General features: G+C 37.2%; 1 protein-coding gene across 1 annotated transcript in view; it reads left to right on the forward strand.

Moving 5' to 3' along the window:
* The window catches only part of UNC80 (unc-80 subunit of NALCN channel complex), a 240,046-nt gene that overhangs the window by 65,276 nt on the left and 160,820 nt on the right, over window positions 1-13,950 (forward strand). The window contains exons 17-21 of the mRNA XM_006140105.3: window positions 523-689; window positions 1,423-1,521; window positions 6,328-6,536; window positions 7,601-7,707; window positions 9,372-9,468. Coding sequence (XP_006140167.1) covers window positions 523-689; window positions 1,423-1,521; window positions 6,328-6,536; window positions 7,601-7,707; window positions 9,372-9,468 — 679 coding nt within the window. The remainder of the gene's footprint in view (window positions 1-522; window positions 690-1,422; window positions 1,522-6,327; window positions 6,537-7,600; window positions 7,708-9,371; window positions 9,469-13,950) is intronic.

The following is a 13,950-nucleotide window of genomic DNA, read 5'->3' on the forward strand; positions in this document are numbered from 1 at the left end:
TGCACTCGCCAGAAAGACAGAGAGAGACAGAGAGATAGAAAGCATGAAATCACCCCCCAGGGAAGATGGCCACACCGCAATCCCTTCTCTTCCATTCTCCTCTCAGGATCTTGGGCACGCATGCACATGCGCCCATTGTGAGTTTAAGCCACTGGGTCCGGGACTTGAACCGCAGTCTACTACATGAGAAGTCAGCGACATAGCCATTTCGCTAACTGTTGGTCCCTGGTGGTTAAAATATAAGTCGATGCATGTCTAATGATATAGCCAACTTTCTGAATATTAAACATGGTAACCATTTCTTTTCAAACTAAGAATGACTGGCAAAGTCCTTGGTAATGTTTTGTAGGAAGACCACAAAAGGAGTATACCATTGGTTTCCACAGTTCTAAATTGTCTTCTCTTTATGATTCCTACTCTCATCTAAGCCTAAGAAATTACCTTCTCCATCTCATGCTGTGAAAATGATTGGATCACAAAAGTATTTTTCTTTCCACAAATGTCTTTTTTTCCTCCTCACAGGGACTGTATTGTGACATCCGTCAGTTGGTCCAGTTTATCAAAGAGGCTCATGGGAATGTCTTCAGGAGAGTGGCCCTCAGTGCTTTGCTTGACAGTGCCGAGAAGTTAGCACCAGGGAAAAAGGTGGAAGAGAATGAACAGGAACCTAAGCCTGCAGGCGGCAAAAGGTTGGAAGCTTGAGCTCTCTGAATAGTAGTGTTTGTCTCATGTCAGTAGAACCTAATCTTTATTGTACTGTCCACGTGTTTCCCAATGTAGTATATATAACGTCAAGGTAGGAATAGTATAATTATCTTGTAAAAGTATTACTGATGTGATTCGGCTATGGCTTAGAAAAGGAATGAATGTAGTGTCAAGTAAATGTTGCCCCTGTATGAACCAGAGCTAAATTGTTCTTGAACTTTGGTATACTTGAACTTTATTTTATAGTTGTTAATTATATGGTAGAATGCTATCTGTAATTTAGTCTCTTCTATACATAATTTACATTTTTATTCAGAAAGGTAAAGCAATTACTGATACCACATCATCTTGTCTCAGAAAGCGATATTCTAAATGTATGAAGACAAATTGCTCAGTGGTACCTTGTCATTTTGCTTTCAAGCAAATGCACATTTATTTTATACCTATTATATATTCAATTCCATATACAAACATTAAGAGGAACTCCAAACTTAAAATCCTGCTTGACTCTGCAGTAATGGTGGTATTGTTAAACAATAAGACAGCTAGGTCATGAGTTCAGTGGTAAGGTATAAATTCCATACAACATAGACTCACGACATAAGGTTTGTTGGCCATATTGGTTGTCTGTAATGGAGTATTTTGCTTTAAAAAGTGTATGAAGTATTAAGAAGTGCTATCATCTGTTGTGACTGGTGGAATGCATCATTTGCATAGGTCAGAGGCAGGAAGCATTGTGGATAAAGGTCAGGTGTCCTCTGCACCTGAAGAATGTCGCAGCTTTATGTCTGGTCGACCCTCACAGACTCCAGAGCAGTAAGTAACATTGGTTCTGTCTTCAGTGTGAAGGGTTAAGCACTTTACACTACAAGCAGCTCTATTTTCCAAGCTGCTGGGTTTTTTTTTGTTTGTTTGCTTGTTTGTCATTTCTTTTGAACATTGTCTTGCTTTTGCCCTTTATATTTTATCCCCAATGGTATGGATTTCTCCAAGCCTAAGTCACAATAACCAGCCTTGTTCTTATAGAAACTTCTCTCATTATACTTCTCATCTCCACTCCTTCCCCACTTGCCTTTCATGCATGTTCCTGTAGCTAAATCTTGAAAAATAGCATGCTGAGTAGAGTTGAAGAGTCATCTACCTGCTTGGTTACAATCACTGACAAATATTCTTTAGTTGAATGGCTGTCAGTCAATATGTTCAATGCAGCTTTTCAAAAAAGAATTAATTTGGGACCAGCAGTTAGCGTAATGGCTATGTCGCTGGACTCCCATGTAGTTGACCGCGGTTCGCGTCCCGGACCCGGTGGCTTAAAACTCACGCCGGGCGCATGTGCGTGCGTGCCCAAGATCCCGAGAGGAGAATGGAGGAGAAGGGATTGAGGCGTGACCATCCCCCATGGGGGGTGATTTCTCGCTTTCTGTCTCTCTGTCTGGTGAGCGCATGCGCCCTATAGCTAAAACCTCTCCAAAAAAAAAAAAAAAGAAGAAGTAATTTAAACTTGTCTCTCCTGCTCAGGTTTAGCTGAAAAACCTCAGTCTTCCCCTGATATTCATTTCAATGTTTTTAAATTAGTGCTCCCAGAAAATGTAAGGGTTACTGTACACACTGAATATATAGTCTAGTTCTATGCAAGGCTCACTTGTATTTATGCTTCTTTCGAGAACTGTTTGCCCACAGGTGGAGTGATCAATATTTAAAACTCATACATCATTTTGATATACCATTCTACTTTGCAAAAGTCTTATTCAGTATTAAGTGGTTGTTCTTCCAGGATTTCTGCAACATAGGCCAGGTTTCCTTTCTCCATAATCAGGGAAATCAAAGCTGGAATGGGTCCATGAAACAGGACCTTGATAATCCAAAACTAGTAAACAAAAACATGAAAAAAAAAAAAAACACAGAAAGCTCACACAGTTCTTATACATCTTCAAAATCTTAGTGACTGCCTTTAAATAGGCAGAGAAAGGTAAGGAGAAAATAAATCAACTATGTGAATTTGGGAACTGTGTAACTTTTTGCTTATTGTTGTAGCCTCAGTGCCAAGGTGAGACTTGACTCATGGTAGGTACTTAATATATACTCATGAGTAAATGAATGACTCCATCAGTAGATGAAAGGATAGAATTGTCAGATTATCATTAAGCATTTGTTTTAACTTCCTTTACCAAAATTGAGTTTTGGGACCAGCAGTTAGCTGGCTATGTCTCTGGACTCCCATGTGGTTGACCGTGGTTCTCCTCCCAGACCTGGTGGCTTGAAACTCACGCCAGGCACCTTTGCATGCGTGCCCAAGATCCCAAGAGGAGAATGGAGGAGAAGGGATTGTGGCGTGGCCATCCTCCCTGGGGGATGAATTCTCGCTTTCTGTCTCTCTGTCTCTCTCTGTCTGTATGGCGAGTGCATGCGCAAGAAACCACTCCAAAAAAAAAAAAATTGAGTTTTAGTTTTTCCTTTAAGAAAGTTGATAAGAACACCATAACACTCCAAACATAAGCACACACAAAAAAAGAAAAGCTCAATATGAAAGACAAAGTTCTGTGGGTGAATAACCACAGACTAGTTAAAAAGCTTTATACGTAGAAATTCTTCCCACAAAAGAAGATAGGATTTTGTTTTCCCAAAATAACAGCAGGAACTGATCTCATCAATAAGAATGATCTCATAAGAAAATTGGATTAAAAAATAAAGCAGTCGGGGTTGGCAGGTGGCGTAGTGGTTAAGGGTGCTGGACTTCCACATAGTTGATGGCAGTTTGAGTCCTAGATCTGGTGTCTTGCTTTCTCACTTTCCCTTTCTCTCTCTCTCTCTCTGTCCCTCTCTGACCAAATTATAAATAAATAAATAAATAAATAAATAAAGTTTCTTTTTTAAAAAAACCAACTGTATAATATTTTTTAAAAAGCAATCTATTTTCAAAGGCGATTACATTTTCTATTTCAAAATATTCTCTCTTCAGTGTTTAGTAACAGCACCTAGCTTCCTAGCACTTGCATGTGTCAATTTTTCCTCCTTGAATGAAGACACATTTTTAAATATAGCTCTACATAAATCTTTTTGCTTGAAGATATGTTATAAAATGTCAAATATGAAGTTTTTCCTTGATCCAAGTGGGCCCTGGAGGTGAGTATGCCAATCATTGAGTTTAGCACTATAGTAGGTAGGTGGTTACTATGCGTGATCTTGGCTTCTCTTCTACCTTCTCTTTCTCTTTCCTTCCCTCCTTTTGTTTCATCTTCCTTCTTAAGTAATAGTTAAATTAACTGAGTAATATTTAAAATGGCTTTATGTGCTCATTGTCTATAACTCATTATTTTTTTATTTTTGGAGAGGTTTTTGCTACAGGACGCGTGCGCTCGCTAGACAGACAGAGAGAGACAGAGGGACAGAAAATGAGAAATCATCCCCCCCTTCCAGGGTGATGGCCACGCTGTAATCCCTTCTCCTCCATTCTCCTCTCAGGATTTTGGGCACGCATGCACATGTGCCCGGCGTGAATTTTAAGCCACTGGGTCCAGGATGTGAAACACGGTTGACTACATGGGAGTCCAACAACATAGTCATCATGCTAACTGCTGGTCCCTCTATAACTCATTATTGACACACACCCATTGGACAGAGCTGATGGAACATTTTACTAAGAAGGTTGATTGATTACTGTCTCCCTGGATGTTCCCACTCAGACCATGTAGTCCTAAACTCATCATCATATCATACATAAAATGTTACATACACTGTGATCATTTGATAAAAAGTAACTGAGAAGTCAACTTCTGGAAAACTGATTTTAAATTCATACCATATGTGATCAACAAAATGTCCTAGTTTAAAAATAAAAATTAAAAAGTATTTAGTATTCTGATGAGATTTTTAGAGACAAAATCTGGATCACCATATAAATAACTCTAGAAAATGATTACCTTACACAGTACTGTTGAATTTTGGGTCAATTCAGCCTGAAAGCTTGTAGGCAAAACATTACATAAAACCCCAGAAATAAATTTCATCACGTTGCAAGAGTATTTTCTATAACTTTTGCTTTCCCAATGAAAAAAGTAATATGTGTTACTCAAGCTGAAAAATGTGAAAAACATAGAAAAGTATAAAGGGAACATAGTTTAAAAGTCAAAATACCACCAATGTGAGCTTTCCTCTGTAAACTTTTGGCATATTATATTGGGTTAATTTTTGAGCATGTATAAATATAAACCCACACTCAGACACATATTCATATTTGCATTTTCTCTTATTAAACTGGTGTCATCTTGATAAAACCTAATCACCGTCTAACTTTTTTCATATATCATGAACATTTTCCGTAATGACAATCTTCTAAAATAAGATTTTAATGACTACACAGTAATATCACCATATTGAAGTCCCATAACTTATTCAACTGTTTCCATAGAGGTGATCATGTAGATTGTTTCCATGTTTTCATTGTTGACCAATAATATGTTGGTATTTGACTTTCATCTAATTATGTTGTCTCATCATTTCCTTATGAGTACTTCCTGGGAATCTAATTTCTCTGTCAAGGATGTTGCTATAGACTTTGGGTAATATATTACCAAATCACATTTCTAAACTATGTGACCCATTCTATCTACCTCCTAGCAGTATGTATCTATCTACTGGTAGTATGATATCAACTATTGTTTTTTCTTTTCTCTCTTAATCTTTGCCAATTTAGTGAGTGAAAACAGGAAACTCCTTTCAGCTGACTTTTTAAATGATTGTTATTTCTAATGAGATTAAACTCTTCATAGTACTGGCCACTTGTCTTTTTATTCTTTCATAGTCAAAAATCCCTTTGGGGAACCAGCAGTTAGCGTAATGGCTATGTCGCTGGACTCCCACGTAGTCGACCGCGGTTCGCGTCCCGGACCTGGTGGCTTAGAACTCACACCGGGCGCGTGTGCGTGCGTGCTCAAGGTCCTGAGAGGAGAGTGGAGGAGAAGGGATTGCGGCGTGATCATCCCCCCTGGGGGGGTGATTTCTCACTTTTTGTCTCTATGTCTCTGGCGAGCGCACGTGCCCTATAGCGAAAACCTCTCAAAAAAAAAAAAATCCCTTTGCAGGTGTTCCTATTTGTCCTATTGAGTTGTGCTTATTTTTTACTTTCAAATCCTGCTTAAGTTTCTTGAACTGATTGGCTATAGGATTATGTATTTCTTGGGTATGAAGGTCATATTTAATTTATCTAGTCCTTCAATTAATATTTTTTTGTGTGTGAGAATTTAGAAAGAGTAGAAAGAGAGAAACAGCACTACACAGTCACAGGAAAATTTTTTAAAGGTTAAATATTTACTGACATTTTACATGCTTCTGCTATTATGACTCACACCTGTAGGTGAATACCTACAGTAATACTTATTTTTTATTAAAATTGGAGACAAAAAGAACACCTCAGTTTGATAGCTAAGATACGACTTGTTTTTAAGAGGGCAGAGTCAGCTTTAGTCTTTTCTTCCACTCCCATGCCTACTCTTCTCACATCCTAGCCCGTCAAAAGTCATTCTGCATGATTTGCCTAAATATCACTGACAGGCAGTTGAAGGAAGCTCAGGAGAGTTTCTCGGGTGTTGTCAAGCAGTTACCATATCCTCTGCTTGTTTACAGTGATGAACAAATGCAAGGGGGCAACCTGGGGCGGAAAGATTTCTGGCGCAAGATGTTCAAATCCCAGAGTGCAGCAAGTGACACCAGCAGCCAGTCTGAGCAGGACACTTCAGAATGCACCACTGCTCACTCAGGGACCACCTCTGATCGGCGTGCCCGCTCTCGGTCTCGCAGAATTTCCCTCCGAAAGAAGCTTAAACTCCCCATAGGTAAAAGTATGTCTGTATTTATGGATTCTCTTATTTCTTGCCATGTCCTCAAATCAGCTCACAATCAGAGCAGCACTTGGCAGGGTTGAGGAAAGCAAAGCTCTCAAGTCACAAAGCTTAGGTTTGCTGCTTTTATATTCATTCATTCATTTTTTTCTCTGCAATTATTTCCCAAACTCTTCTATATGCCTTTACTGTGTGCAAACACTACCTTAGGCATCAAGGATTAAGTAGTGAGCAGAAACGCATAGCCCCTCAACTTTGCTGACCTTGCAGTTGACAGAGTGTCAGTTACTAAAGCAGATAATGACACAACTTAGTTACAGTATATATTTTATGAAAAACAAAACAAAAACAGGAATCAGGAAAAATTTCGTGGAGACACTGATATTAATATCTTCAGAATATTTAGGGGAAGGAGAAAGAGATCACTCCAGGTTGTAATTGCTGAAGTATTAGGATGGAGGGAATTGGAAGAACAGACCCAAGGGGAGGCATGGTTGCAGGACTGTAGCAGTACAGTAGAGGCTCTTTATCCCCCCTAGAGATGCAAGCTGGGACATGGAACAGAAGAGTGACACAAATAGGCAAATTTTTCTAAAAGATCACCACATGGAAATCATATTGGAGGGAGTGTGAGTAGCTGAGAGACACCAGATGGAAATCTGCCAAATAGTTCAAGTTTAAGTCAATGGAAGCTTGGACTGGGTAGTGGCCATGTCATGAGAGAGAAGCAGACAAATCTGAGAGGCATTTAGGAGTTAAAGTCAACAGGACTTAGACATGTGAAAACATTCAAGGATAACTGGATAGATTACAGTTTCATGCACTGAAGAGGATCAGGCTTTTTTTGTCCCAATCTTTGTTGTTCATGTAATCTTGCTGTCCAGCACTGAACATTGCTTTGAAGCCCATACACGGAAAACTATTTGTTTTCACTGCTATGTTTATCAAGCCATGTGACTTTCATTGCTCGTTGAGTACACACTGGCATTTCTGTATAATCTGCTTGAGAAAAGATGCTTTATTGTTCTAATTTTTTTTTTAAAAAAAATATTAACTAGGAAACTGGCTGAAACGATCCTCCCTCTCGGGACTGGCAGATGGTGTAGAGGACCTAATGGACATCAGCTCTGTGGACCGTTTGTCTTTCATCAGGCAAAGCTCCAAGGTAAACAGGACGTGACTTGCATAAGTGAATGTTACAGTCACTGACAGGAAAATGTCAGGACTGAGACGCGCTAAACACCTGGAGGGGCCAAGTAAGGAAATGTTGAAGAAACTCACAAGTTGAATGGATTTTGGAAATTTAGACAGATGATAGAAACTAACATGTTTAAGTAGCAGGCTGTCATAGTAAGGAAAAATATGGCAAAAATATATAAAATTATAATGCAGATATGGAGATGTCTATTGGCATTATTATTCAGATATTTTTACTTTTAACTGACAAGAAATTATAGATACCTCAAGCTCTTGTCTACAGTCTAGTAATCTTATCTTAACTACTTTAACATGTTAATGCACACACACCATTCATCCTCTTTCTAATGCTTTTAGCACCATCTAAACCGTTCTCCTTACTGAAAGAAATAAAGAAATTTAGGATGGGACCAGCAGTTAGAGTAATGGCTGTTTGCTGAACTCCCATGTAGCCAACCGTGGTTCGAGTCCCAAATCTGGTGACTTAAACTCATGCCGGGCGTGTGTGCATGCGTGCCCAAGATCCTGAGAGGAGAACGGAGAAGAAAGGATTGTGGCGTGACCATCCCCCCTGGGTGTGTGTGTGGGGGTGATTTCTCACTCTCTATCTCTCTGTCTCTCTCTGTCTTTGTGGCAAGCACATGTGCCCAATAGCAAAAACCTCTCCAAAAAAAAAAGAAATTTAGGATGACTTTTACCACAAGATGCTTCATCATGTTAAGCATTATGGTAGCACATGGTTTGGAATAGGCAAGGATTCTCAGTTAAACATGTTTCCTGTAAGAGTCTTTCCTGTAAGAGCCTTCCCTGTCATGCATTTATTTACCTGTGGGTGACTCATGGCCTGGTCACTTGCACACCTAATTTTCAGCATATGGTAAAAGTTATGTTTTTATATATACCAATTACTTGCTTGTATCCTTTCTTTTTCAAATCTCACTAAAACCAGCTCTCTTCTATCTAGTCTATTTTAAAAGTAATATTTTAAAAATTATAAAAGTAATACACCAAGACTCTAGGACATTGAGAAAATATATTTAGAATATCTCTTTCGCCTCTTTGCAAAACAAAAACAAAAACCTGGTCAAGTACTTGAGAGTCTGTGGTCATAGCTTTCTTGCTATGCTGAAATTTTTGAGTACTTTTGACTTAAAGGCAAGATAAGTAACACATTTCAATTTTCAGGAAGAGAAACATATCATTGTACTTTAATTATAGTGCCCTCCACAAATCATACTGGTGCTTTCACAAAGCTTTGAAATATTCTTTTTTAGCTATCTTTCACTTTGGTCTGATTCTCAGTTGTGATATAGCAGAAAACTATGGTGGTTCATGAGTTTGAGTGGGACTTTATCATACTTAAACTCTAAGAAGATTTCAATGGTTTACTAAATATTTTCATAGTGCCTTTCACGTGGCTTTCAATTTCTGACTGAATCTTGCTCTAACTCACAATAATGTCATTTTAGCATATGGAAATAAACTACATTGACTAAATTAACTTAATATGCAAACAAGAAATGCGAAGCAATCTTCATAATCTAAACAATTTATTTTTCAAATCAAGGTTTAGTCTAGCCACAAGGATTTGCCTTTGAATTTAGTTATCTGACTACTTTTTTTCCCCCTCAGGTCAAATTCACCAGTGCTGTGAAGCTGTCAGAAGGTGGACCAGGGAGTGGAATGGAAAATGGAAGAGATGAAGAGGAGAATTTCTTCAAGCGGCTTGGTAAATAAATGTCATGCAGCCTAAGAATTTCATTCAGCTTTAATCACACGTGACAAAAATGGATTAGATTAAATTGTCTGCTTTCTATCCCTTTTTTTTCTTTCTTTTTTCTTTTTTTTGTAGGTATAGCAAAGGGGGGATTATTAAAGAAAAGGGAAGGAAAAACAGAGCTCCCAAGAAGAGAGGGGTCCCAGAAAATGGGATGCCTGCTACTTTCTATTTCCATGAGTTTTTCTTTCATTTGCTTCTCAGATATGTCTTTTACTATTATTGATAGATTATCTGCTTGTTATCAGTTTTGTTCAACATATATTTATGGAAACCTCATTTTGTTCTTTACTCCATCGTAGGCACTGAGTTTGCAAAAAAAAAAAAAATAGACACAGCTTCTCTTGCTGTTTTGTCCTTTATTAAAATGGCAGAGATTTGCAGACACTTCAGAGATCTTTTTATCCACCCACCTATCTACTTGAGAATTCTGCTCATCACACCCCTGACAGGTGGCCAGCCACCCTCTATACACTTCCACTGAGGGGGAGTTTATAACCTTATAAAGTTTCAGAGCTGAGTAGTTTTAATTGTTAGAACATTTTTCTTAACATTCGGAAAGTATATTTATCCATAAATTTAACTTATTTGTTTAAATTATTACATTGGTAGCCACACACACATACTCAGACACTCACTCACACACATATACAATGTGATTCTATGGCTTATCCAATTCATGTCATCTCTTTTGATCACGCTTTTTGACTTCTTTAGTTTTCCTTGCATGGGAGTGTCTCTAATCCATATAATCATGATTCCATTGTACTAGTTAGGTGTATTCTAGCTAGATGATATGCCTAACAAAGTGTGGAGCTTCGGATAGAAAACAATACTCTCTATCTGAATTTCATCAGTATTGTAGACCGTGTAACTGTTAAGTTCTAGGGATATAGCAAATGTACAAATGCAATTTAAAATTGCACTATTTCAGATCATATAGTTGTTTTGTAGTAACCTTTCCCAGCTCTTCTTCACAAAAATGAGTGTCATGTTATATTAATACTTTGATGTGACCCTTATTAGTTCTTCATTTTATAAATACACAAAATTTATTATTTTATTAACTTAGAAGGTAGTTAAGATAGAGAGAGACAGAGAGACAGAAAGCGAGAAATCACCCCCCAGGAGGGATGGTCACGCCACAATCCCTTCTCCTCCATTCTCTTCTCAGGATCTTGGGCATGCACACACCCATGCCTGGTGTGAGTTTTAAGCCACCGGGTCTGGGACTCGAACCGCAGTCAACTACATAGGAGTCCAGCGACATAGCCATTACGTTAACTGCTGATCCTATAGGAGTTAAATCTTTGTGTTTGTCCTGTTCAGTAGTAATACAAAAACAAGGAAATAAATATGTCTCTAAAAAATGGATCATTATTGTACAATTATACAGAATAAAATATTCAGAAATGGGCTTACCCTGTAGTCTAGAGGTTAAAGGAGGTGAATGCCATATGGCTGACTACAATGTGAATTCTAGCCTAGTAGCTTGAAAACAACCTAGGCACATGTGCATGTATGCCCCAAATCCTAACAAAATAAAGAAATGAAGGAGAAGGGATTGAGGCATAACCTCACTCCATTAGAGAATGCTTTCTTTCTTTGTCTCTCTGCCCCTCTTAGGTGAGCATGCATGCCCTCTGACAACTAAAATTAAAAAAAAAAAAAAGGATTCAGAATTATACTTGGTCTCAGTTCTATCTCTTAATATCCTCCATAGGCATGAGACTTAACTACCTTCTAAGTTAAAAGGGATTACTGGGTGACCATGCCCCATGGAGGGTAATTTCTTTCTTTCTGTCTCTCCAGTGAGTGCACACACCCTATAGCAAAATCTCTGAAAAGAATAGATAAAATTATAAAGAAAGAATAAATAAATAAGTGTATTCTTCAGGTCGTGAGGGTAGCACCCATGGTGGGATGTGTTCATAATTAATTCATTAATGAATAAAATTATGAATTGTCATTTAAAAATAATAGCTATAATAATAATAATAATAAACCAAAAGTTCATTCTTATTTAAATTTTACTTAAAAAGAAGAACATTCTGGCCCAGCCACATTACATGGTATATGCTGCTAAAACACAGTACTCTGCAGGCGGGGACTACACGGGACGCATTGTTCGATTTCTTGTCTAACCTGAAGGCCAAGCACAGTAGCATGTACCCTTGATCCCAGAGTTTGGGAGTCTGAGACAGGAATCATGAGCTTTAGGCTGGCCTGAGCAACATAGACCCAATCTAAAAACAAGAAAAAAAAAAAAAAAAGAGCTGAGCATGGTGGTGCATACCTGTGGTGTCCCAGCTACTTGGGAATGCAAAGGCAGGAGGACCATGACAGCAAGACTCTGTCTAAAAACTAAATAAAACTTAAATAAAAAATTAAAATAATTCTATATAAACTATACCTCAATATAACAAATGTAAACATAAAATATATATGTTAATAAACACAACTAATTGTACTGAAGCTAAAAAAATGTATTACAACCAAGGAAGCCAAGAGGCATCCTTACATTCTACTCTGTTTATGTAAAAGTTGATAAAGAAGAGTACATTTTACAGCCAAGCTGCTTTTTAACATTTCTTTTAGAATTACAATATTGAATGTCAGCAGGGTACACTTTTATAATCAATTTGTCATTAAGAGTACAAGGAAAACCCCAATAAATACAACACATGCAAAGCTGAATTATTTCCTACAGTAAGTTTTCATAACACAATCACTCTCTTCAGCCTAAGCTAAATGCTTGACTTTCTTCCACGTGAAGTTGGTATTTTAGATTTGCACCATGGCACAGTGGTAAGAGCACAGGCTGCGATCTGTAGGACTGGGTTTGAATCCTGACTTTCTGACTTTCTAGTGTATGAATTTAGATTGGGATACTTAGCTTATTTTATCTCTCACGTTCTCTATCTTTACTCTTTCTCCCCCCCCTCTCTCTCTTTATTTTCCTCCCTCTATCTCTTTGACCCTCACACACAGAGATATACACACACAGAGTTAGTTAGCCCTCTGTATGGTGGACTCGACCAACTGTAGATAAAAAATGTTACCATTTTACTGAACTATATCTTGTAATTAGAGGCTATTACATATTATATACTATATTATATACTACCTGTTCTAGTAGCTTTGGTAATACTCAGGGAGTAAATAGAGTAGCATTTTGAAACGGAGCTATCTGGAAACTAGGCTGTGCTGGAAATATTCGTTCCTTTTCTGTAGCTTTTACATACAGATTCATACAGAATTTTTCTTGCCATTATTCCCTAAACAATATAGTATGAGAACTATCTACACAGCATTTATATTCTATTAGGCATTATAAGTAATCTAGAGATGATTTAAAGTATGCAGGAAGATATGCCCAGGTTATATGCAAATACTATGCCATTTTATGCAAGTGACTTGAGCATCCTCAGACTTTTATAGGGAAGGGGGAATGTCCCATCTCCCATGGATACTGAGGGACAACTGCATGTTCTCTTCTTTAATTATACTTTAAAATACACCTTACAGGGCTAGTACAAAAAATAAAGAAAACATTTCATAGAATATTTAGAATGTAGTACAACGGTAGCAAAGTTTATATTGTTATCTATAATGCTATGTAAGTATAGCAGAAATTTTATTTATAGCATGATTCTTATGTCCTGGGATGTGAGAGTCTGCTGATCTCACCTGTAGTAAATGTACATCATTCTTTGAAGCAAAGACTACAGTTTCTTCTTGTCAAAGATTGTTTTGATCTCTTCTCTCTTCATTATTTAACTTACACTCCTCCATAACAGCATTGTTTCTGAAGTTGCTTCAATCAAAATGACACTTTCTTTCCTAATATTGAATACATTTCTTTTGGAATTAGTCAAATAAATATCAGAAAAAATGGTGAAATACTTATCCTTAATGCTCCCTTTAATAAAATCATGATGACTACTCTTAATAAATTGAATAAATAAGAATAACTTCATTAGTTCTATCCTGTCTTATGTACTACTCATATCACAAATTTAAGGGAGACATCATTTAATGTATTTTAAATCTTAACAAACAATAAAACAACTGAAATCACTTTAAAAATCCTATTTTGGGGTCTATCTCGAGTTCAAAGTTTAAAGGACTTTTAAGTTATACATCTTTTAATGAATGAAGATCATTCGATATATAAAAATATTAAAAATCTGTATATAAATGATTAATGAGGCAATAGATAGTTGTGAAAAATTATAGGCAGTTACCTGTTCTGATAGCTGTGATAATGGTCAGAAAGTAAGGTAGCATTTTGAAAGGGAGTTATCTGGAAACGAGGCTGTCCTGAAAAATGTTCCTTATTCTTTTCTTTTCTACATCATTTAATATAATTGTCTCATAATCTTTTCCAGCATCAGATTTTTTTTTTTTTTTTTTTTTTTTTTTTTTCTTTTT

This window comes from Tupaia chinensis, unplaced genomic scaffold (assembly GCF_000334495.1).
Source record: "Tupaia chinensis unplaced genomic scaffold, TupChi_1.0 Scaffold000018_1, whole genome shotgun sequence".
Classification (NCBI taxonomy): Eukaryota; Metazoa; Chordata; class Mammalia; order Scandentia; family Tupaiidae; genus Tupaia; species Tupaia belangeri.